The sequence below is a fragment of the Argiope bruennichi genome, chromosome 4 (genome assembly GCF_947563725.1).
Source record: "Argiope bruennichi chromosome 4, qqArgBrue1.1, whole genome shotgun sequence".
NCBI classification, from domain to species: domain Eukaryota; kingdom Metazoa; phylum Arthropoda; class Arachnida; order Araneae; family Araneidae; genus Argiope; species Argiope bruennichi.
In genome coordinates, this window is record NC_079154.1 from 58,040,707 (window position 1) to 58,067,975 (window position 27,269).

At 28.4% G+C, this 27,269-nt stretch overlaps 1 protein-coding gene across 5 annotated transcripts in view; it reads right to left on the reverse strand.

Moving 5' to 3' along the window:
• The window catches only part of LOC129965478 (ATP-binding cassette sub-family A member 2-like), an 81,487-nt gene that overhangs the window by 16,277 nt on the left and 37,941 nt on the right, over positions 1 to 27,269 (reverse strand). For all 5 annotated transcript variants that reach the window (XM_056079382.1, XM_056079379.1, XM_056079383.1 and 2 more), the window contains 13 exons: positions 26,992 to 27,229; positions 25,962 to 26,153; positions 24,412 to 24,590; positions 23,506 to 23,631; positions 21,763 to 21,892; positions 20,676 to 20,830; positions 13,328 to 13,483; positions 12,154 to 12,364; positions 8,546 to 8,795; positions 7,941 to 8,020; positions 6,805 to 7,662; positions 3,662 to 3,787; positions 1,563 to 1,823 (listed from right to left, as the gene is read on the reverse strand). In XM_056079382.1, coding sequence (XP_055935357.1) covers positions 1,563 to 1,823; positions 3,662 to 3,787; positions 6,805 to 7,662; positions 7,941 to 8,020; positions 8,546 to 8,795; positions 12,154 to 12,364; positions 13,328 to 13,483; positions 20,676 to 20,830; positions 21,763 to 21,892; positions 23,506 to 23,631; positions 24,412 to 24,590; positions 25,962 to 26,153; positions 26,992 to 27,229 — 2,962 coding nt within the window. The remainder of the gene's footprint in view (positions 1 to 1,562; positions 1,824 to 3,661; positions 3,788 to 6,804; positions 7,663 to 7,940; positions 8,021 to 8,545; positions 8,796 to 12,153; positions 12,365 to 13,327; positions 13,484 to 20,675; positions 20,831 to 21,762; positions 21,893 to 23,505; positions 23,632 to 24,411; positions 24,591 to 25,961; positions 26,154 to 26,991; positions 27,230 to 27,269) is intronic.

Consider the following 27,269-nt stretch of genomic DNA (forward strand, 5'->3'; position numbering starts at 1 on the left):
TTATTTTTTGATAATACGAAATATTGTTTAAAGATACTGAAATAGGTAGTTGCATTTTATTTTAAGCTTGAATTTATTTATTTTTAAATCCTTCTCACCAGCTCAATATATATATATATATATATATATATAGTTCCGAAATATCAGTGTGCTTATGCACTTAACAAAAACTAATCCAAAATTCAAAATTAATTTGCATATATATTTAATATTCCTCACTCCCTTAAATATGAATAATATTTATACACTGTAATTAATAATATACCTGGCATATTTTAATTGGATATAATTATGTTAATGTATCGATTTTAATGACATATACATATTTGTATCTGTATTAGAGTGACTGGGCCTGCTTTTTGCTGCTTGCCAACCACTTTTCTCAGATTCAATCAAACACTATTGAGGTTAACACTGGGTCTAGAGAACATTTAAATATTTTCGCTGTTAGGGGTCAAAAGTTAAAATAGGAAGGACTTTACAGGGAACTTGTATAAACATTATAAAATTACATTAATGTAAAAAAAATATCTTGCAGTATGAATTAAAATATGTTTCTACTGATTTTAAACAAAATATTTAGAATTTAGAATATTTTAATTTTAATAATGACAATGAAATAGCATATATTCGTTTGTATTTTATTATAAAAGGTGTCCACTGTAATCCTGGGTGAACTTCTGATTTCTGAACTGGTAGAAATGGGCATAGACCTCTAAGTACAATATATATATATATATATATATATATATATATATATATATATATATATATATATATATATATATATATATATATATATATATATATATATATATATATATATATATATATATATATATATATATATATATATATATATATATTGTTATAATAAAAATTATATTTCTTGTTATTTCAGTCAATAAATGTAACTTATATATATATATATGAAGTCGAAATTCTTATACCGCTCTCAGATCTTATTATATATTCTGTTATGTATTTAGTTATATAACTAAATACATAACAGAATATATAATAAGATCTGGACTGGATTCTAGACTTACCAACATTTCAAAGAAAGAAAAAAATCCATTCTGATGTGACCAAAATTGTTATTTATGAAACTTTTAATTTTATTATTTTAGGCCAATCAACAGCTGCCTTTCAGAAAAGCATCGCACTTATTGAACTTAACTACATCAAGGCAGTCATTAAAAAAGCATAAAATAGTGGCATTCAAAACTTCGTAACTCAACCGTGCTTGGTCGCAGAAAAGTACGATTTCTTTTGGAGGGGAGTGTGAAACGTTGATGTTAAGAATATTTTATTGTGTCTTATAGACTCAGGAAAGCATAAAAAATTTTTAATTCATCATTTTTTTTTCAAAAATATAATTATTCTCTCAAAAACAATATACAATGATTTACATTAGTTAGAGAACTTATTCTAACTCAAAGTATATTCTTATCTATCTGTGTTTAGAAATCATGAGTTAGCTACTAACCATGATTAAAGTGGACACCATGCATAAAAATATTTATTGAATAAATATTTTGGAAACAGAAAAATAGTCTTACTTTTGCAGCATTTGAATAATGTATCCCTTTCGTCCATGGTAGGTAAACTGCAATAAAGGTCGAGTTCCGTAGAGGGAAAACTGTCACAAAATGAGTTTTGAAAAGCAATCCCAAACAGATTTCCAAATCCATATGATAAACTGAAAGTTGGGAAAAAAGTGCGAAGTATCCAGATGAAGGGATTAATTTTTTGTACCATTTTATTGTCTTCAGATGTTGAATTAAGCAAAACGGCAATGAGAGATGATCCACAGCCAACACCTATGATATTGCAGAAATATTAAGAACACAAGTTTGCAAAACTGCAATAAATGTAGCAGAACCTAGGCACCTGAGATTACCAAATTTGACATGTACTCACTTCTGGTAGTAGAAGCTTAAAAAAGCCTTTTTCAAAATTTTAATTAAATTTAAAATCAAAAATTAATCAAAATTTTAAAGTTTTTATTATTTTTGGGGTTTATAATTTCACAAAAAATATTCTTGTGCCCCTTTAAAATCTTAAAAATGTAACTTTTCAATGTTTAAAATTTTATTACGATTTCCAATAAATTTTCAAAAATAATTTCAAGAGTATTTTACAACAATATCTCTCATTTAGTTATTTAATTTATACTTACATGCACTGCGATGATATCATATGCAATACTTGTGTATATAATTAAGAGTTTATGTTTAATATAGATAGGGAGTATATTAATATATAATTAAGAGTAAATTTTAAAATTAAAGTATACAGATTAAATTTAAGACATTATCGTGTTACAGTGTTTCTCTAGAGACGTAATTGAACAAGATATTCAAATCTCCTTTAAATATTTTTTCTCAAAATAATAGATATTTTCTTAGTTTATAAATTAACAATAACAGTATAGTTAGTAACAACAATAAGATATAAATTCTTTAAGGAAATTATAGTTGTGGAATGAAATGGCAATTCATTCTGTTGTACAGCTGTGTAACATTACAGAAAGTTAGGGAAATAGTTGCTGCTTGACCAAGGTTCTGTACTATCTAGCTTATATGCAGATTAGATACTTTTATAAGCTTAAGAAATCAAGCCAAAATAATTTCCTGTATTTCCTACCACGTCCACATAAAATGAACAGAAAAACTAAGATTTCAAAATGCAAAAATTAGGTATTGTATATTTAATCATTTGGAATATTCTCCTAGGAAAAATGCAGAATCCTTTCGATTTTATCTATTTTCAAGAGTTTTTGTTTGTTTAGAATAAATATAATAAACTTTTCTCTGACATAAAGAATGATTCATACATTGATATCCTTATTTCCCATCCGGATACAGAAATTATCAAATTATAAGAAATTAATATGATGAAACTAAAGCAAAGAAAATGCAATGATTTTTTTTCTTCTATTATATAAATATTAAGTGTTACTTTTCAAATAAAGAAAATGTTGTATACAGTTGCCTTTTTTGCATCTAAAAGCTTTTTTTTTCATTTGTTTATTGACTTTTTTATTTACATGGAGCTCACTTCATCATTGTGCCTGAGGTCTTAAAATTAAAATAAGGAGGGCTATCATTATCAGAAACACTACAAAAAACAAAATAATAACAAATTTATTTCACTTTATATGGACAAATCCAACAAAAGAAAAGAAAAAAATTATGTTCCAAATGACATTTACTACTGCTAACCAAATACTGTTATGTAATATTTATTATTTATAAGGCAATTGTTTATAAAAAAATTAAAATAATATATACTTCATCATTTGTATTCTGATTTTTTTTTTAAATATTTAAATAGCTATAACACACTCCTTCATTTAATATGCTTTAATAAATCAGTGGATTTTAATAACTGAAATTATTTCTTATAATAAAGGAATCAGGTAAAAATTTAGGTGGTGTTATTCATCAATACCGATTTTAATTTAAAGAAAGTAAATATTTTCGAAAATTCAACAAGTATTAGGCGTAAGAAACAGATATATCAATAGCTTTAATTTAATTCTATTAAAGCTAATTAATCAATTAAAAAAATTTGAAGGCCAATAAATATTGTTTCATTTTCACAAACAATATAAATAATATCTTTCAAAAATTTAAAAAAATCAACCAATACTTACCAATCATAGCACATAGTCCTACAATAACAGTGTACCCAGCACTTCCTTTTTTGAACAAAAACGAAAATACATATCCAAATGGTATTGATGCCCAGCCATATAATAGCATCAAAAGAAAAGACATACCTGGAGTTTAAAAATATTTGAAAATCATCAACCAGATTCTTAATTTAAGATATAAAGTAATTGACAATCATTTATGAAAATAAAAAGAAATAGTAAGAATAGAAATAAAAAGAACAGTAGAATAGAAAATAAAAAGAATAGTAACTTAAAATAATTTTTTAATTATTTTACTTAAATCTTCAAAAATTAAACAAATATTTATAAGCTGGATTTATTGTAGTATAAATTTTAGATAATATAGCAAATCTCAAAACAGAATTTGTTTTTCTGTTTATAATTCTACTGCTGTTTCTGGTTTGCGAAAAGCGCATAGTGTTTTTACTTTATAAACATTTGATTACGTTTTGAAAATGACTAAAAATAAATAGTAAATTATTTTACAAAAAATATAAAATAATATTCATTCTATAATTAATGTAAGTAAATATTTTATTGAATAAGAATTGTATCATCAAAAACAAAACAAAAAATCCCATTGTAATAGGCTGGAGAAAATACTGATAATTCTTCAGAAAATAATTATTTAAAACATGGAATATTTTGCTAAAACTCATTTTGCCATGCAAAATTTATATTGGGATGAATCATGATCACATTAATATTAAACAAGTTAAAAATTGGTTATTGCCGAGTAAATAACACTTGGCAAGAACAAATGAATATCTCTCTGTGATAGGCAATGTTAACAAAACCATACAGCTAAAATTGCTGCAATGATTAGCTGTGCTGATGGATTAGCAAAAAGTTATTATCAGGCCTTACTAGATGCCTAGAAACCATAATGCATGTTTTATATTGTGTGCGTGCGTGTGTATGTGTGCATAAGTGTGAAAAACTCCAGTTTTTTTTTTTTTTTTTTTTTTTTTTTTTTGCAGATATGTTTAAAAAATTAAATTTTGACTACAATATTGCAAATCGTGATTAACATTTTCACAAACAAAATGAAAATAACCACCTAAATTGAAATACCATTTATGCTTTAAAAAGTGGGACGAATTTAGCTACTGAGTAGAAATTATTTCGATTTATTTAGCAGTCGCACTGAAAATTGGTAATTTTTTTTTTATATTTATATATTTTCAGTGCTATTTTTAAAATAACTAATTTACTAAAATTGCATTTTTTTTTTTTTTTTTTTACCGTTTACAGATGACATGTTGTTTACAAGTTAATTACACCTTTTAAGGTTCCCAGTTCAGGAATCCTGAAAAGCCGTTTAAAATTACTGGTAAGTAAGACATTCAAAAACCATTGATTTTTTATTACAAAATATGAAGTTGTTAGTCAATTAAGTGAAAGGAAAACATACACCAAATAATGTAACAGCAAAATTAAATGGAATAAAAATTCATAACAGGAAAGATCACAGTTGCTAAAGAACAACTTTACAAGTCGAAATTAATTCAGACATAATAATGCAAGAACAAAGCAGAATCAACAAAAAAACTTTCAAAACTTACAGTAAATGTTCAAAGAAACTTGTAGCTAGAAATTATACGCACTTTGCATATTAAAAATATAGCTATAATTTTTTTTCTTCCATTAAACATCTGTTGTAACCCTTATTAGGTGTAATCTTTTCTTTTACTTAATTTGCTGATAAAAAAAAAACTCTGTAACTAATGGTCGTTTTATATTTTTAATATAATGTCCTATTAGAAAATGAACTTTTTTCTAAATACCTTGATGTATCTTCAAAATTAGCAAACAATTTTTTGAAATATCCTATAAATTGATTATATAAAAACGATATGATTTTATGCTTTATGAGACGTTTTTATTACATACCCTATGTCCTTTGAATTGGGGTAGATGATAGCTAGAAATTTTATGCATAGTAAATTTATTCATTCCGATTAAGACCGAACATTGTTTTGAAATATATTTTGGTTGAATCCTTTAAAAAGTTTTAATATTTTAAAAGTATTTTTATTATTTATTCACGCAGAATACAATTTGCAAAAAAATAATAATAATAATAACGAGCTCTTCCCCCATCTCTCAATCAGTGTGGACATGTCAGACATGGCACAGACTTCATAAAATGAACTGGAACTTCATAAAATGAAGGAATGAATAGTGAATTTCATAAATGAATTGTACCAAACATAAGTGCAAAAGAAGTAAACTATGATTAATTGAATGATAAAATGAATAAATTTATAGAAAGTGCTTGGAATATTAAAAATATTGCAGTATTATTACATAAAAGAAAATTAATCTCAAGAATGATAGAATGTGATTGCAAAAAATCTGAAATCTGTGTTTCTACAGAAATCCTCATTTTTCTTTCAAGGAAGAAAAGATGTTAGACATTTTAAAATCATTTACAAAAATATAATAATCAATAAAATAATAGAAACATAAAATAATAGCTTATTTTAAGAAAATATATATTAATTATCTCTGATTACAAAAATGATTTATACTGAAAGCATAAATATTTGATTGTCAGAATGACAAAAAATAGAAAATGTTGGAAATAGCATTCATAAAATTTTTAATTTTTAATCTCACTAAAAGTAATCGATAGAGAGAATTAACCTATCTATATTTAAAGTACAGATAAGCATGTACCTAAATTGCGTGTCTATCTGTAAATTTTAATTACAGTAAATTCCTTATTATCTGTGACATTGCGGATAATCCACAAAATAAATAAAAAAGGATACAATTTTTAATTATCGTAAGAAAAATACATACACAATAAAAATTAAATTTCCATATTTACAAATTTGTAAACCTTTCTGTTTTTGATCATAAAAATGCATCTTACGTACGAGTCTATGTGTATGCATATGTATTAAAGCATTTTTTTTATTATTTATTAATTGTGACTGATATTTTTTTTTTACATTTTAGAATCAACAACCATGTTGAATAAGTTCATAGATAACCAAATGTGTTTAAATTTTCTCTGTTAGTACATAAATTGAAGTACTTTAGTAGTTAAATATATCAAAAATTACAGTTCATTTAAAATTATTAAGAATTCAAACGAAATTTTATATTCTTACCGATTGCATTTGAATTTACTCCAAAGAAAGCATAGTGAGCAAAAATAGCGAAAGGAATGATCAACGATATGCAAATAACAAAATGTACTAAAAAGTCCCATAGAAACATTGCCATCCAGTAAATCGCTGTAGGTACTCCACTCATAAGCTGTAGCAATTTTGCTTTAGTAGCTCTTTCATGTATTGGTAACAGAATAAAGCCAGCAGATAGGAAAGCAAAACTTAGTGGTGCAAAAATTGCAGCCATTATTTTGGTTGTGGAAGAATCGTCGTAGAAACGTGCCTTTGGAATTGGTGCATTTGTCAGTGAAATACTGCCATCATTGGTGATATTCTGCAGCAAAGCAGAATGCATTAGCGAAAGAGCCATTGGTGTACTATGGTAGGGTTGTCCATTATACCAAGCTGTTAAATTCAGGGTTTTATTAGAATACTGATCTATGGCTCCTCCTACAATTAGATTTTTTAAGTACTTAACAAAATTGTCTTTGCCATATTTCAGGACATAATGTGTCGCTTCAGGAACTTCCTCGGCACTAATCTGATTTGATTCAAAAACATTTTTCAGATTGTCAGCCAACTTAGAAAGTTGTGGTTTATTACTGTAGTAAAATCCGTCAGTTTTACCATAGACAGAGCTGATATCAAGTTTCAATGGATCATAACTAGAATTGGATGAACCAGCTATGTACACTGAGAGATAAATGCACAAACACATAAGAAGGAATGGCATAGCAAACTGAGTTGAGACAACACTCCAGTGCCGCTTAGAATAATGGAAGCACTTCATGAATAGCCCTAAAAACTGGTTTATAATTCGGGGATGAGGTTTGAATGAAGTAAAATCTCCATACACATCTGTAAAATACAATTAATAAACATTAGTTACTGTTTCCAAATAAAACAACATGTTATAAATCCATAAATTTTGGTCTTTAAGGTTCTCTTATTTCTTGGAAATAAAAGAGAAAAAAGTATATATTTGGTATAAATAAAGTTGTATTTAAAATAATAATTACAAAATATTTAATATTTTTCAAGCCTGAATTATCAACTAGATAGAAGAATCTGAAAACTTCGATTGCATAAAATAATACTGTATACATAAAAAAATATCAAGAGATTTTTTTATCTACCTTCAAATTCTATATTAGCACCATTTTGTTTCCCACTATTAGATCGAATTCTATATTTTATGTCCGATATGTTAGCAACACTGCAAAATAAAATATACAAATAAATAAATTATTGGCAGAGAAATCAAACCAAAAAATGTTGTAATTGTTAATCAAAAATGAAAAATAAAGTAGGATAAATTTATGAAATTAACCACAACCAAACCAAGCCACCATATTAACAAAAAAACTACCAAATAACTTCAGTTGAAAGCACTCACATTTATATATATAATTACTTTATATTCAAATTAATACTCTTTAAAACAAAAATCTATTTGATATCTATGATGATGTTTTTACCTATGGTGTATGTAAAGTATGATTAAAACAGATATAAATCATATCCATTAATAACTAATTAAACAATAACTTTGATTTCATTTAAATATCACAGCTTTAATTCCTTACAAGAAAACTACTTCATTTATTTTTTAAATCAAAATGCTTTGGAAAAACAGTCATCAAGACTGTTATTAAAAAACAGTACAATTAATCCTTTGTCAGGTTCCTTAATAGTTAAACAAATTTATTATATCAAGCAGAAAACAAGTATTAAAACTTACTTTAAGAAAACGTCTTCCATAGTTGTTATGGTTATTCCAAAAGAAAGAACACCAAGTTTTTCCTTTTGTTTCTCTAACTCCTCAAACATTTCTCCAAACCCACTACCAGTATCAGTCGATAGACTAAAAGAGATTTCTTTCTCAAGTTCATTGTCAAGGCTGGCTTCAGGAATATATTTCTTTAGGAGGTTGGACAAACCATCCAAATTAAAATTGTTATGTTTTACAACATGCAGATGATATCCAGTGCCTAGGAAGGAACAAACAATGTAAAATTATACACAGTAATGAAATGAAGAAAAAAATTGTATTGAAAAAATATCTATGCTATCAAACTTCTAAATAAGGATTGGAAGATTATTGGAGAAAAATTCAATATAAAGAAATTTCGATGCACAAAAATTTCAATTTACAAAAATGCATGTATGTTTTTTAATAGCATGTATGGTGTTCTTTAGAGTTAAAAAGATTTTTAAAAATTAAACTATCAAATAAATTTATTTAAAAAAAAAAGAGGAAATGACAATGATTTTTTTCAAAACTGATGATACAATACTTGCCAAAATTTTATAAATCTTTGCTGTATTTTTGTTTTTTATCTCACTTTCTATGTCTTTGTAACCTGAACCTTTATTTAAGTTTAAGGGCCATACACACGATAAAAATTCTAACGTTAAACTGAATTTAAAGTAAAAATATCATACAAATTATTAAAGGAGTTTAAAGAATAAAAGCTAAGAATAAGACTTTACACTGAACTGTTATTGATTTTTCATATACGACATCCAGTCTTAAGAAAATTCTAATTGCAGAAGAATCAAGGAAACAATCCTTCTTCCCTTACTGAATTTATATTCCCTATAATGAAAAAAATCACTTGTCGCTTTCCAACTGCAAAAATATTTATAATGTTTTATGTGAAAATTTTTGATTGATATATTTAAATTTTATTTAGTACATAGCAGTTTTTACATTAAAAATCCAAGATTTCTAAAAAAAATTAATAAGAATAGATATTTTCGATGTATGGAATTTTGATTTATAAGGATTTCACTGAATTCTTTAGAATTATCCGGCCTCAAATAAAATAATTAAAATTTTTAATTAAATAGCAATCAAAATGATGGATTTGATTGATATTAGATTTACTTGTGAAATATTTTTAATGGTATTATTTTGCATTAATTTTTATGCTTCTAGCTTAGTGCTAAAAATGTAAACGATGTGCAATATTGTAATCAACTATAATGTTGCAAATTACTTAAATATAAATTTAATTACCTGCTCGTTTAATATCATTTCCACATATTTATTAATTGCAAAAGAAAACAGTTAAAAAATAATGACAATATATACTATTTATTTTATTAAAAAAACTAGATATAATATGCTAACAATTTTACATAAATTTACAGAAATAAACTTTCTTTTTGCATTTATCATTGTTATATCACATCTGTAAATGCATAAACGCAATATAACAACAAAGGAAGTGTAACTACAACTACAAAGTAATTATATATATAACAAATACAAATGAAGTGTTTCCATGTGTTTCAAACATTAAATAAATATCCCAGTTAATATTTTTTTATACAATACATTCTCAATAATCTGGCAGGAATCAATCCAGAAAACTGCCAGAGTAGCAAGTCCATGCTCATTTAAAAAAAAAGTATTTTAATAAGAAAGTCTATTGATTGTACAAAATATTACAAGATGTACAAATTACACAAAAAATAATTATATAATAAATGTTGCAACAATATAAAATCTTATTGTTTATGCCATGCCAAGATCATTGAAATTTGCATGCAGTTCCTTTTAAAGCCTCTTACTCACACTTCTGAAAATGCCTTATATAAGAGGCACTAGAATTGATGTTGTGTCAGATTATTAAGAATGTACGTATTGTTGAAAATTAATTTGATTAATTTAGAAGTCGAAAGTTGAGTAAAATCTTATGAAATATATTACAGCTTAAAAATCTAAAAGGGTGTTTGTTAAAAATAAATTTTTTAAATGCATAAATTCCGTATACATGGTGCTCGTCTGATGAAAAGAAAAATAAGGTAACATAAATTTTTAGACATTTTTAAGGCTGCAGTGGTCAAAAATATCAGAGTTAAAGATTCGAAACCCAATTCCATTAAAGATCTGTTGTGCATATTGGCCTGGTGCATATTAAATCTGACGTCATGGATCAAACATCTTCCTGTTATTGCAGTGCGAAAATTTTTTAAAGGGCAGCCAGCTCAGGTATCGTTATCATTATCTGATTGGAGCTCAAAAATGCTATGTCCGTCTCAAAATATTACTTCCTAATTGGGTGTTAATATAGATAAACTAATGAAATCTAGATACTTTTAATGGCTTCCATTAGAATTAATATCCTGTTATTTTCTCTTCAGATTTATAAACCAAAAGGTTGGAAGATATTCATATGTTGTGGATAGATATTACTGGGCAAAAAAGCAAAAGAGTGGAAATATTTTTTTAATAAGGTTACACAGTTGGATGGATTGTATCATCAAGGTACAGCATATTCCATTCTCAAACAATAAAACATTCACAGTGTATAAGTAAGGATAAAAGAATATACAAGAATAATCCAGATGCGAAGTGAAGTTAAGTGGCCTCCTGGGGCACAATAATATATTTCGGTCCCTAATTATCAAATGATTCATAAACACAGCCCAGAGCATGGCATGTTTTTTTTTTTTTTTTTTTTCTTATTTTCTCAAGATTTTTCATCTTAAAACATAATACACTAATGTTTCGTCTCATTGTCACCTGGGACAACTATAACACACATTCTTGCTCCCCTATCTTTATGGCATAAGATAAATTATTAGATAGCAAATTATAGATTTATGTTTACAAAAAGATATGTATAGAATTAAAATAATTTCTAATATGCCTTTTGAGTCAAAATAATTTATGCAATAATTTTAGAGAATCAAAAATTATGCTCGCTTATAAATTCATTCACAATAAATTCCCTAAATACATAGTTTCTAAATCTCAAAATAAATAAAAGACAAAATTAATGACATAAAAATTGATGTAGAAACTTAAGAGGCATCTTAAACTTAAACTTATGATTTCCAATACAAAGATATAAAGATGCCAATATAAACAGATATATTCTATGGCGCCAATATAAACAGAAATTATTCTATATTTGAATATCAAGTTTTGCAACACAACTTTTTTTAATTGCATAGACTTTAGGATTTGAAAATAAAAAGAAGGATCTTTATGATCTATCTACAGTAATTAACAACAATAAGTACAATACAATACAATACAATACAATACAATACATACAATACTACAATAACAATAATAGAGAATATGTTTAATAAAACTTTATTTTTATCTATTGGAGGATTGGAAGGGTGAGTATCACAATGAAGTGGATTAAGATGTATAACATTTATACTACATTATAGTTCAGATGATTAAAAAGCATCATACTCAATTGTTATTTAGTTACAGTTAAGATATAGCACTAGTTTTGGAAAAATAAATTTTGCAAATTAATTAAATTGTAATTTAATTCTACTAATTACTAGTCATATATTTATTTATTTTTTTAAACTTACCAAATTTCTGTTTGAGAAACATGGGCGATCCACAGCATTGTATCTCTCCTTCTGCCATAATGGCTATTCGATCACCAAGAATATCTGCCTCCTCCATATAATGTGTAGTCAAAATTATAGTACGATTATGTCTTATTTCAAGCAAAGCATCCCATACACTTCGCCTAGCTTCAACATCCATACCAGAAGTTGGTTCATCCAAAAATAACACCTAATGATAATTACAAAGAATCAAATTGTTTCTTTAATTATATTACTACAGAGGAACAAAAAAAATTGAACAAAAAAATGAAATAAAAAATTGGTTAAATGTAATGAATTAGAATTTAACCTTAAGATCGGCAAATAGAAATTTCTGCTTAAACATTTTATTTTCAAAGGTTCTTTAAATTCTATGCACCTGCTGAGGACTTTTAGATCTGTACTTCTTATCTAAAACATAAAGAGCAACTCCCACATCCTTTGTAGCCCACAAATTTCGATTTGATGGAGCACAAATTTATTATGACAGCATTAGGCTAAAATATTTTTAACTGTTAGTTTATAGCTAAGCGAAATCCAAGATTTCCCGATTTTCAAATTACTGAAAAATAAGATCAGTACCTTTTCGAATCCTCTAATGAAGTGTGTATTAATATTTGCAAAACTTTTATTATTTATCATTTTTTTAATATCCAATAGGAATGTAACAATAGCTATATAATCACAGATAAAGTGTTTTTGCGCAGGTGAAGTGATTTTTTTTATCACTGCCAGTATCAATGCTTTTCTAATATGAACTTCTATATATCTTGCTTTATAAGGATTTATTAATCTGATCCTCTATATACAGAGGATTGAATTAATAAAGCATTAATATTGATAGTGAAAAAAATTGTAGACAAAAAAGAATACATGCAAAAAATGAAATTGTAATTATTAATCTCAAATGAACTCGTGAGTGTTACTTATAACAGCTTTAAAAAAATGTAAAGCATTTACTAGGTCATTGTTGCAAAATCCTTTAGACACAATGAATTATTCAGATTTTTTTTTTACTTATTTATTTTACAGAAGAAAGTGGCTTACTCTATTACAAGCTTTTAAGCTTATGTATTGAATTATGGTGTATTTCTTTAAGAAAATAACATAAATCTTTAATTGTACAAAAAAAAAACCACAGGAAGAAACATACCTTAGATCCACCAACTATAGCAATCGCCAAACTTAATTTTCGTTTCATTCCACCGGATAAAGTCTTTACAAGCTCATTCCTTTTGTCAGTCAACTTCAGAATATTCAACACTTGAGTTGCCTCAGATGTTAATTGTCTCCACGGGACACCTTTCATCTGCAACAGAAAAATAAAACATGCTTAATTAATCACCGAGTAGCAGTTAATGTAGAATTAAATTTTGATCTTAGATCAATTATTTTATTACACATACAGTTATTTTCTTACCCCAGTAACACCATAACATTGTAAAATATTCTTGAGCTTTACTGAATTTGGAATATTGAATGCTACATCAGTCAATAATTATGTAGAATATTTGAAAGTTTTTAAAGTGCTGTTACAATATTTGGCTCAAGAATATTAATTTAAATTGAGAAGTCCATTTTGTTTGAGATTCGATCTTTTAAATATTCACTAGAACGATATTTCGTGAGCTGATATTTTGTATTATATAATATTGTACAATGTGATGTAAAAAATTTTGCAAATTCTGCATTCAACAATGAAAATTCAATGGAAATAGTAAATTCTATATTTTTATCCTTTGTGATGAGAGCAAATTACACTTTATACTTAACAATATATTATAACAGATTATCATTCCTTTGTTAAGTGTTTTATCTAAAATGACCACGAAACCAGAATGCATTTGTAGACATCATTTTTAATAAAATATCACAGATTATTTTCTAATTATTTACTTAAAATAAAAAAAAATTATATTGATTTTAATAAACTAACCATATATAGTAATATAATAAATTTTTTTAAAAAACATCCAATTTTTAATAATATATCATAGATTATTTTCTAATTCTTTACTTAAAATAAACAAAATTATATTGATTTTAATAAACTAACCAAATATAGTTATAAAATAATTTGCTTCTTAGAAATTCATTCATCGCGACAGTTACTAGATATATTTATAAAATATGCTAACACTATTCTGTTTAAGAAAATTAGTAAGAGGAACAATGGGCATTACATGTCGTTTAAAAAATATTTCCAATTTTACTGAAATGTTGAAATTTTAATGTTCATATATAAATCAACCCCCCCCCCCACCAAAAAAAAAATATCTGTAAATAGTTTTGGAAAATCGATTACTTTATAAACATCCCATATTTATAACTTTTGAAACTAACTTCCATAATTTATTATAATAGCAAATCTTTATTATGACCAAAAATTGCTTACATCTTGACTTTAAAAAAAAATCCTTAACCTGAAATTGCAAAAAATTCATTTAATCAAAAGAATGGTAAAAATTTAAATGTGAAATTGCGCGATAGCCTGAACTTCTTAAAAGACAGTCTGAGATCTTAAACAGAACAAACTACCAAAGCTATTTAAGATATTGTATATCAAATAGATAAGACGCTGAGAAGAAAAGCAATAGATCCCAGATTCTTGTCTTATGGTAAAGTAAAAGTGAAATGGTGTGAGAAATGATAAAATAAACAAAAATTAAAAAATGTTTAAAAACATTGAATGAAAGAGAAAAAAACACAATCTATTAAGTAATTAGGTTTAATGCTGGAAATATTGTTACAAAATTTTTTCTTCTACAACAAATACCGCCACTCAATTGTAATTACTCAGCGCATTTAATTGTAAGTTTAGCAGCTTGCTTGCTGTCTAATCCTCCAGTTTCTTTACCTGTCGGCAACTCCGACCACTCTCACACACACAACTTCCGCCGATACACACACTTCTTCGTCGCACGAATTTGGTAGGTTGACCGGAGCACCCGCCTTGCGTAGCAAGGCTATCTCCATGATCCTGGTGATGAAAAACCTGGCGATATAAGATGCCCTTGACTTTGAGGGTAGATGGTGAGTTGCAATTGAAAAACTGGTCGAGGTGCCGTTCAGCATGGGTCTAGAGAGAAGAGAGTTATGAGCAGAGTCCTCCGATACAATCGTAACGTAGCAGGCGAGGGAGAGTGGGTGTGAAGTCTTGACCAATAGGAAGGCTGTTGTCAGGGGAGTGGGAGAGGGCGATGCATGGAGCTTTTGGAGTTTGGAGAGGGCCTGGTAGCGGATAAACTATTGTATCTGGGCGACCAATCAGAGAGCTGGATTTTTGTTGAGGGATGTCTTTACTTTTTGGAGGACTTAGCCGATCAACGCATTTAGGATAATCAGCTTTTTCTCTTCTTTATTGTCTGTTTTCCTTGCAAGTTTCACTGCTTCCAATAATGTGGGGAATTCCTGTAGTATTTCTCTAAGTTCCTTAATGATTTGCATAGTTTCTTGAAGTGTGGGGATTTCTTTATTAACCTTCAAAGTGGGCTCCATGTTCTGCTTGCTAGGTGGTGAGAAGGGTTTTGGGTCTTGATTTCCTTGTTTTTCTCGTGCAATTTCAGCGTAGGTGGGTCTTCCCTTTATTGTTGTAAGTTTGGGGAATTTGGAACATCCTTTCCAGGCAGCTGTGTGTCCGGTTTCATTACAATTTACGCACACTGGATCCTTGACTTTTACCGTGATGTTGCAGTCCCTGGTTGCGTGGGTACCACCACATCTGATACATTTCGGTGACATTCTGCAATTTCTTGCTGCATGAAAAAAGCCAGCACAGTTGTAGCACATGGTAGCAGTCGTTTTTCTTCTGTAGCTTTCTATTTTGATTCTGAGGTGAAAAAGGGATTTTTCATTAAAAATATTTTGGGCATTTCCAGACTTCTTTATCTCTAGGAGGAATATTGGGTAGAGGGATTGCAACTTGAAGTTTCTAAGCTGGGATATTCTATTTACTTTGTAATCTCTTTCTTCTAATTCTTTTATAATTTCGTCTTTATCTGCGTTTATTGGGAGACCTTTCAGGATAACTTTTAATGGTCTTTCATCTTGTTTTTCGGATAAAACAAATTCCTCTTTCCTCTCTGTTAGAAATTTGATGATTTCGGATCTTTCATCTTCAGTTGCTGGGTGTATTGCAATCATGTTTCTGAAAAGCTTGTTTTCGGTTTGGGGGAATTTTCTATGGATTTCTTGCAATGTGATGTTGTAATTACTTGAAAGTTTCAAATTTATGGCTGCTGGTCTATTTATGATTTTTTCTTGGTTTTCCTGAATTTGATTTAGTAACTCAAATCTATTTGATGTGTCCATATTTTCTTGTTTTTCTTCAGTTTTCCGAATTTTCGCAGCTTTTCTAGGATTAACTGTTTGAAAATTTTCATTCCTCTTGTTGTTTATTTCATGCGTATTGTCAACATCCATGGGCTGTTTTTCGTTTTCCTGGGTATGTTTGTCACAGTCGCTGATGGGGCAAGGGCCCAATTCACCTAAATATCCTTCAAGATTCACGGCGTCAGTTTGCAGTTCTTGTAATTTAGAGTAATCATCAAGATATTGGGAAGTATGCTCTAAGTTGTTTTCTTTCATTTGCTGAAGGGTGTCTATAAAGGTTGATGCTGTTGAATGTAGTATTTGGATTCTGTTCTGAAGATTTTGGATGTGTGTGCATAAATTCTTTTCCCAGTCATGGTACTCGCAATTTCTATTAATGCAGGGTTTTGCATTTTTTAATTTTTCCTCAGTGATTTGAACTTGTCTAACCGCCTCATCGAGTCGTTCCGAGAATTGCTTTCTTTTCGAGGGGCTCCAAGATGTTATCTCTAGTGCTTCCTTTAATTTTTTTGCTTGAGTATGAGCTAGGATAGCCTCCTCTTGCGTGAGAGCAAGTTGTACACAGTGTTGACGGATTTCTCTCATAAACTCAGAAAGATTTCCTGAGCCTAGATAACTACTCCTCCTACTGCTATTACTAGAAATACTCTTGCAATTGCTAGAGTCGTCCGAGCATCCGTCTCCCTCCATGGCTGGAGACTGAATGACTTCTTCGTCGCTTGATGGTTGGGTTGACGGGGCGCCTAGCCCCGGCAGGGGCTTATCCCCGGTAAGGAGAGACTTCACAGTGCTTTGCTGTCTATACTTTGCCGTGGCCGTACTTCTTCTTTCTTTGTTGAGAGGGATTACGGCTCATTGGGGCCGCAGGCCCCACCATCCGTAAATCTAAAAATGGTTAACTTTGGAGTGATATGAAACTGACCTTAGTAATTACAGTGCATCATACATGGTTTATTTTAGTTTGGAAGTATTGTTTTCTTGTGTGTGGAAAAAAAAAAGAAAAGGTTATGTATTATTTGTCTGCAATTTAAATTGCAAGGGCACAGCGAGGTCTGCGTTTGTTGCAGGTGTCGTTTATATCATATGTCGGTAGATTACTTAGGGTGGGGTTGTCTATATTTATGATGTTTCCATAGAAGTTTTGGGCTTGTTTGAGGATGAATTGTTTGATTGGGGGGATGTTCAGAGCTTTAATGATTTCCGCATTTCTGATGAACCATCTGGCCCTGACTATCATCCTTAATGTTTTGTTTTCCAGTGCGACTATTTTTTGTAGGTTAGTTTTCGCCGTAGCAGCCCAGATCGGACATGCATAAGTAAGTATTGGTCTTAGATATGCTAGGTAAATGAGGACTTTATTGTTTATTGACAGACCTGAATTTCTGCAAATTAGCGGGTATTGGATTCTGAAAGCCAAATTAAATTTTTCTCTTGTTTTATTTATGTGCGTTTTGTAATTTAAGTTTTTATCTAGTGTTATTCCCAGGTATTTGACCTCGTTTTGCCAGCTGATTTCAGTTTTGTATATTTGGATTTTGGGCCAGTTATTATTTTTCTTGAAGAATAAGATTGCCTCTGTTTTGTCCACGTTGAGTTTTATTTTCCAGCGGGTTAGCCAATTTTCGAGATTATTAATGTAATTTTGTAGGGGGATGATTGTTTGCTGAGGGTTTTTGCCTTGGGAGAGAATTGCAGTATCGTCTGCATAGAGACTTATCATGATGTCTTTTTGTTGGGGTATGTCATTCAGATAGAGTAGGAATATGACAGGTGCCAGAATTCCGCCTTGGGGTACCCCGGCTCTGAGTTTTCTTTTTGTTGAGTCCGTCTGGTTAACTTGCACTGTGAAATATCGGTCCGTGAGGTAAGATTTAATTATGTCAACTATTGTTTTGGGGAAATTGTAAGCAATTAATTTATGTATTAGGCCTGGGATCCAAACTTTATCGAATGCTTTTGCTATGTCCAAGAATATGGCTGCTGTTGGTTTTTTGTTTTTCCTGCCTTCATGAAGGAATTCTATCATGCGGAGTAATTGATGAGTGGTGGAGAGTTTCTCCGTGAAGCCAAATTGCTGTGGGATTGAGATGCCAAGTTCTTTACTGTGTGTTAAGTATCTTGTGAGGATTATTTTTTCAGTTAGTTTGCTGAGGGTTGGGAGTAGGGAAATTGGTCTGTAGTTGATTGGCAGGGAGGGGTCTTTTCCAGGTTTAAGTATAGGGATAACTCTCGCAATTTTCCAGCATTTGGGGAAGTATCTGAGCTTTAGGATTTCGTTTACTAAGAGGGTAAGTTTGATAATGATATTGTCAGGTAGTTTTTTGAGCATCTTGTTGGTTATTGCATCGGGACCTGGGGCTTTGTTAATTTTTATTTTCTTGATGAATTGAACTATTTCCGATGGCATAACTTTGAGGTAGTTTGTGTCAAGGTTTTTGAGCTCGTATGCTGCTATTGATCTCTCAACAATGCTTTCTGTGCTTGGATCACTAAAATTATTTGGGTTGAATTGCTCTTCCAGCTGGTTTGCAATTAGCTCAGCTTTTTCAGCATCTGTGTGTGCTAGAAGTTTGGTGACTGGGTCAGTTAGTTGGGGGATGTTCGTTCTTTTCCGTTTGAGTTTTTTGGTTGCTCTCCATAACGAGTTATCTTGGGGGTTGAGCATTTCGTTTTGATGGATGTATATGCTTCTATTGTATTCTAGGACCGCAAAGCGAAATTTTTCCTGGGCTTTGTTGTACTGAGATTTTGAGGCTGGGTCTCTATTTCTTTGCCAGATCTTTTTTGTTCTATTTCTTTCTGTTTTTAGGTCTCTTATGTTTGGAGGGAGGTATAATTTTTCATGGTATTTGAGGGGTCTTGAGCTATTGTTGTATGCCAGGGTAATATTTTTTGTTAATTTGACTATTTCATTTTCCAGGGTTTCAGTATTTTCAATTTTTGGGATATGGAATGGGACGTTAGTGCTGAGAAATTTTTTGTAGTTTATCCAGTCTGTTGTGACATTATTTCTATTTATGATTAGGGGTGTGATATTGAAGTTGAATTTGATTATCACTGGGTTGTGATCTGAGGGGAGATCTGAAATTGAAGCTATTTCATGGTTGTATGAAAGCCGTACTTCTTCGTCGCTTCAGAGTTCCCGTCTTTTATAGTTCCGGGAGGCGGGGCTGGAATCTTCGGACCAATCAGGGCGTACCTGGCTGTATCTTGGGTCTTAGTGGATGGATCGTGAAAGTTCTCGAACTTTCCAGTAGTATCCATTTAGTCGCCAAACTCGCCAAATTCATCGCCAAACCGCCAAATGCTCGCCAAATTTGTCGCCAAGCTCCGAGGTTATTGACGCGGCATCCACTCAACATGCACAGGACAGATCGTACAATTGTCTTTCTTACGATGACACTATTCGGGCCGGGTAGCAAAATTACAGATTTGTAACAATATTTATAGCATTCAAAATTATATTATAATATAATATAATATAATATATAATTATATTATAATAAGAAATTATACTGTTCTATGTGGAATTGCATTTATTCAATACTGAAGTTCAATGTGGACATTTTTCATTTGTACACTGTTTCACTACTGTTATATAATATTGAGATTTCTTTTTATCAAGATATAGAATACTATATAGTATGCTACTTGGGTTCTTGCATCAAAAAATAATATCTTCCGAAAAATATTTCCTTATTCTTAATAAGAATTGATAATATAAACATTAATTCTAACATATAAAACGCAAATTCATTCATAAAGTTTTAATGTTTTATTAATGGTATAAAACTGGTGATTATTTAATGGTAATAATACAAACTAAACAAATACACATAGATGAAGAAGCCTTAAAAATATATACTCTACTAATAAGAAAAACCAAATGCATTCAGATATCAACATTTATATTCAGATATCAACATTATTCTCACAAAAATAATCAATATTGAATGTATTTTTAAGACTTGCTCCAATTTTTCACAAACAAACAGAAAATTCTGAGAAATTACATGAAATTCTGATAAACCTCTGAATTACGTGCTTCTGTTATGCCAATCAAAAAATTCATTTATAATTCACTGCATTATGAATGACAAAGATCTATTAAAATAAATACAAAATGAAAAAAATTAATAAAAAGAAAACTTTAAACTCATGATACATACTGCAGCATATATCTTCAAGTGTTCCTCAACTGTAAGTGTATCATAAAGAACATTGTGTTGTGGGCAAACACCAAGACCTCTGCGAGCCGCAGTTGTTTGTCTTAAAATGTCCCGACCATTTATAGAAGCTGTTCCACTGGTGGGAGTGTAAAGACCTAGAATATCATATTAGATAGTGTTCTTAGTTCTTAATCCACAGTACTTTTACCACAAAGAGAAAAATGCAATAGCATACTTAAGTCACTAGATAATATTAGCTTTGAAAATTCCATTTTTGTTCAAAGAATTATAAAGTAAGTGATATGTAAAAAAAGCAGAGGCACGATTTTTTTTTTTTTTAACAATCATTCACAAAACAAAAACTTTTCAATGATTTGAAAAATGTCTACTATGTAAGAAGTTATATAACAAACAAAAAACAATTGTCAGTTTCAAAATGAGCACCAACTTTACATGCAAAATTAGAGATTGATCTCAAGATACTCAACTCATTGCCAATTATCATATCTTTTGGGGTTTTTTTTTAATTTTTTTTATTATTATTTATTTATTTATCTGCCAAAAATAGATTTTGCCAATTTTTTGTTAAATACATACAGAATCATTTCTAGAATTTTGCTTAAAATCACACAAGTCTGCAATTAGCTTAGAAAATCAAGATATCAATTAAGATCATATAAATGATATGGCATCTTGTATATTTGGGTATAAATATGTTTGAATTTAAATAATATTTTATATCTAAATATATAAATGCAATTTTCAATAAAATAGCAAGATTTGGCTAGTACTTATTTGTGCAAAATACTCTTTTATTTTAAACATTTTCAGCATTACATGAAAAATTATGTATATCTCTCCATGTATAAACTTTGTAATAATATTAAAAATTAAATAAAATTCTGACAAAGAAAGAGCATGGTTACAACAAAACTAACATTAATATATAAATAATCAAATAAATATTTGTATGATTTTGCACAATCCCTTCAGTCACATAATAAATGAAGGCTTGAAAGAAAAATTATTCAGTAGACACTCACTCAGCTAAGTAAGGATATCTTTGCATGCAGTCTTTGATACATACCAGTAAGAATATTTATAGTAGTTGTTTTTCCAGCTCCATTATGACCAAGAAGAGCAGTAATCTGACCTTCATAGATGTTTAAAGATACATTATTTACAGCCAACTTTGACACTAACCCAGTTCGGAATTCCTGCACACATAAAATGTATTTCCGAATTTAAATAAATGATTTTACATAACATGATGTTAACAATAAAATAAAAAAGAAAATGGACAAAAAATTCTAACACTATTTTATCAAATTCAGTAAATAGATAGTAAAAATTTTTAAAAAATAAATAAATTGCCAAGTATAAGTAATATGAATTTTAGATTTCAATATCGTTCGATTAAGAGTACTAATGAAACTTACTTAAAAATGGAATAAAATGAGAATTTTCCATTCTAGAAAGAGGATTCACTTTTTAGGAATATTATACATTAATTTTTAAAACATGTAATAAAAATGTAAAGACAAATAAATAATACAATCATATTTTATAATAAAATATGTGAAATAAAATACTGCAGGAGTGCTAGCTTATATAAAATTATCAATAAGTATGATGTTGTGGTGAAGGCTTATAAGCCAGTTAACAGCAACGCTACATGGGCAATTGCTTTTGTATTGTGGTCTTGTTACTCGGCTGCGAACCACAAGGTCCCAGGTTCAATTCTCACTCATACCGATCCGCTACAAATTCATATAAAATAAGTATTTAAATAATTATTTTAATATATGCATTTGAAAATCATACAAGATAATTTTCAGAGGTGCAACATGCATAGCTATATACTAGCAGATATTTCATGAATCCTTTTGATAGCAATAACTCTTGCAATGAGATTTTCGTCTAAATACCTGTTTTATCATAAATCATATTCTGATCATTCCCTAGTTATTCATTTAGTTTGAAACAGTTGGAAGAAAACATAATATAGATTTCTGATATGAAAAAAAAAAAAAAGTCTTTTAAGAAACTAGATAAAGTAATCTTACAAAATGTTTGGGTGCGATTGCCTAAACATACATAAAGAATTAATCTTGTAGACATAAAATCTCGTATCATATGAACACAAATGTGATGTTTGTGAGTTTTAAATGCATTAAATTCATCACCCTCAGTTGCAACCTCATTTCCCAAGTTCAATATACTAACTACACATGAAGAACAAATAGTAAATTACTAACGGCGAAATATTTCACTATGTAGTGTAAGCTACACTTATGTGCCTAGTGTTAAAAAAAATTAAACTGGCTTTTAAAAAAAATTAGTAAAATAATTATTGAAAAATATTATTTTGATTTAAGAATTTTTCTCTCAAAAACCTATTTGTCTGCAGAATAAATTATTATTTTCTTACATTTTTTAAAACAATTTAGAGAAATTATAATTATTGTACATAAAAATATGAAATAACTATATACATATAGATAAATGCTCGAATGTAAATATAAATCATGTATAAAAGCAACCTAATCTGCTAAAATATTTTGAAGCAATATTAACGTGATCATGATGATAATGATTATTACAAAGATAACGAAATATCTGACTTTTCAAGTATTTATATATAAGCATGATAGAAAAAAATGCAATACTAATTTGATACAGAAAAATTATTTATTAATACAAAATAAAAAATATATAATAATAATGATGATGAATTTTAGAATACAGTTTTATAATAAAACTTCTGATTAAAAAAAACGCATCAGAGAAAAGAAAGCAAACTCTTCACTGCTTGTGAAATAAATATTACCTTTGATAAATTCTTGACCATAACACCTATTGTCATGTTAGGTTCCATTTCAAAAAAATCAGAACTGCTCTCATTTTTGAATATATCGTATTCTTTTTCTGGTTCAGCACCAAACCAATAACTTTTCTACAGAAAAAAAAAGCAGCCATTTAACATCAATAGAAATACCATCACCTTTCTGTGAGCTATGAATATCTGTTTAGTATGAAAGAAATTAACAAATAAACAATTGATACATTTGATTTGACAATGAATAATAATGTGAATTTATCAGATGATAAGTGATGTAGTAGAGTACTGATGTCAGATTGGAGGGCAAGAGGGAGTATTGATGTCCCAAGCACTAGTCTTCTGGTGCTTGGATTGGTGTGTTTATAACATTTTTTTTTTTTTAGTATAATCAAGGAGTCATCAAGGAATGAAGAATTATGTGATGCTGCAGACATCATCTATATTTATCAAACCACTGACAGTTAACATTTGAGTTTTAAAAAATTATGTTATGCTTGTTACATCAGCCATTTATGTCACTACAAATGGTAACTTTGTGTTGTAATTAGTTAACATTTGAATTAATTGTATTTCTTTGAATACACATTAACTGATGACATAAATTAAAACTTATTACAAAAATATATTATGACCCATATTCAAATGATTTTTATGAAATGAAGAAACATACTTCCATCAGAATGGAAAACACTAACAATATTGTTTTGAAGCAAGAGCCTATCTTTCTCTAATACTGATGAACAGGTAATTAGGGCAAAAAGGTAACATTGGATTCACTCCATGTAGATTTTATCTTACCCTGATAACTTTCTTTTTGATGATATGCATATATGTTCATGTATTAAGCTGAATTACAATCAATAATCTGAGACTGTTAAAAAGAAATAAATTTACCATTAAAAAGAAATAAAATGGTTTGGGAACACCAGGTTGCCATGGCCAAACTGCATCAAAGTACCAGATGAAAATAACATACAAAATACAGGAGAAAAACATCATCATGATGACCATAAGCAAATTCAAATCAGAATATATCAGATATTCAGTTAGATTATTCCACTGAATGCCCTTCTCTGAAAAAAAGAAGTATATATTGAAATTAATAATTCCTAATAAATTATTCAATTCCATTATTTAATATCAGATATTTATTAATATTAGACTGTTATTAAATAAAGGAATGAAATACAATTTAGTCTTCCATTTCATACACAAAAAATGTACAAGGTGTTCTTGAGTAGAAAATAATTTAAAAAATTATTCTGCAGTGTGTTTCATTTTATCAAATTTTATCAGTACTTATGGCAACTGTAGAGAGAAAAATATAGATATCTTTGCAATTTTATTTATTTCATTTATATGAGAAATATCAATTTGCATTTGTGTAATACAATAGTTTGGGACAAAATTGCTTCAAGGGTTTTTAATTAGCAGTGTTATTTTAAAAAATCTGTGTGTGCCAATGTAATTATGATAATACTAATTCTATAAATATATAATAAATGCCACAAAATTATAAAATTTTACAATGCAGATGAAAACTGGAACATTTCCCAAAATATATAAAAGTATCTAAGATTAAATTGAAGTAAATGGATATTAATCATCTTAAGTTAAATTTTCTGGCAGACACATACAAGAAAAAAATTACAATTTAGCCACAATACATTACTCTGTTGCAGCAAAAATTATTTCATTTCAGATTATAAGAAAATGGTCGATTTTAAGAAATTATGTGATAAAAAGGTTTAATCTTAAATAATGATAATGAAATTTAATCAAAAAATTATTGTAAAAACTGTTTCATTATAAACAATGTAATCCTCATGCAATATTATTGAAACTTTAATTAATTAATCTCAAAATTATTGAAACTTTTAATTTAATTCAAACTGAAATGCAAAATTCTGGAAACAAGAAAGTGAATGATCAGATAAGCCTGAAAAGAAAGCAACATTAAGAATATTCTTTGAATATTAACAAAAGAAAGAATTTTAAAATAAATGTATTCAAGTAAAAATCAAATATACTTTGATGTCTACCAATATTTTTAACTGCTTTATATGACAAATCTTCACTTGGTCATAATGAGACAGCAAGACAATGCAGCAGTTCAATTAAGGTTCTTGTCGATAAATTAGTTGGAATTTATTGCCATGTACATTAATTGAAGATCAAAAAATATAACAAACCTTTTCAATAAATATGGTAAAAATGGGATATTAAACATTAATTCCAGATAATATAATTTTAAATGCAAATAATGATTCATAATTCAAATAAAGAACTTTCAAGCATAGAATTAATGAATAGCTTTTAACTAGAAAATAAAAAAATTTAACAGAATAGTAAATAATATAATAAGTGTAAAAGTAAATTCAGAAATAATGTTTAAATCAAATAAAAAGACTAAAAATGCAATAAATATGTATGATAATACTCACCCATGCCTTCATATCTGTCAATCAAATGATAAACAGTCAGCAAAGAACCAGTTGGTAACAGACACATTGTTAATTTAGCAGCTACAGATATTGCCATAAAATTTAATGATTTATCCATAAAGAAAAACTGAACCATGAGAAGAGTAAATGAAAGGATGTAAATGACAAGCATGGCAATGATTGCAAATATAGCTAAAATAAAATAAGCATAACATAAGAAAAATATTTTACTGCAAAAATAAGTATTATTTACACATTTTAATGCACTGTATTCATTTTTATGTGACATCAGATACATGTTAATAGTCACAGAAATATTTTTAATAGTTGTAAGCAAAAATACATAATTTGAATGTGAAGCGGTACTGTGGTGAATAGCATATAAGCCAGTAACAGCGCTTCTACCCGAACAGCTGTTTTGGTAAAATGGTTTAGTTACTGGACTGCTAACCAAAAGGTTCCAGGTTCTATCCTTCGCTCATTCACAATACCGCTTCAAATGGCTCAGTTGCAAAATACAATCAAATTACTAAATGATCAATTATTGAAATAAATAATTTTAAAGGTATAAAATTATTAATTAAAAATAGGAGTGAACGAGGAAACAACATTATATTACAAAGACATATTTTAAGTATTTTTAAAATTGAGATTGAAAAATCTAATTATGAAGTTTTTCTATAAGATTCAAATGTAGTATTTAAACTTTTCTTTTAAATATAAATTTAAAGAATTTAAAGAACTTATTAAAAACCAATGTTATCTATGAATTTAGAATAATTATTTTTAAAAGATATTCATTTTAAGAAAAGTGGAAAATAATGCTTAGAACAAAATTAAATTTGCCAACAAGCAGTTTTCATTCCGTAGCAAAAGCGAGAGGGCTGAAAAAATTCAGATCTAGATTATTTTAAACTAAATTTAATATTTATAAATTAGCAAAGCCTACAGTCTTTTTTCTTAAGATGGTAACAGCAAAAATAATGTAAATAGAATTAAGTAACAAGAAAAAAATAAAATAAAGCAATACCTCTGTTAAAAAATACACTGAATGCCATGCAAAATAATATAAGACTGGCTATAAATAATAAGTGAATAATAAGGACTAGCATAAAATTTGAATGTTCCAAGTAAATTATTTTATTCTTCAGTGGTGCTTTAAAAACAATTGTAATAATCAAAAAGATGATAAATCCAACTGTGAAATAGTTCGCAAATGTGCTTGTCCAGTATGTAAAATCTGTCATTCCCATCATCTTCAAGAGCTCCTAGAAAAAAAAAAGAGAAAAAATCATTAATGTTCAGAAT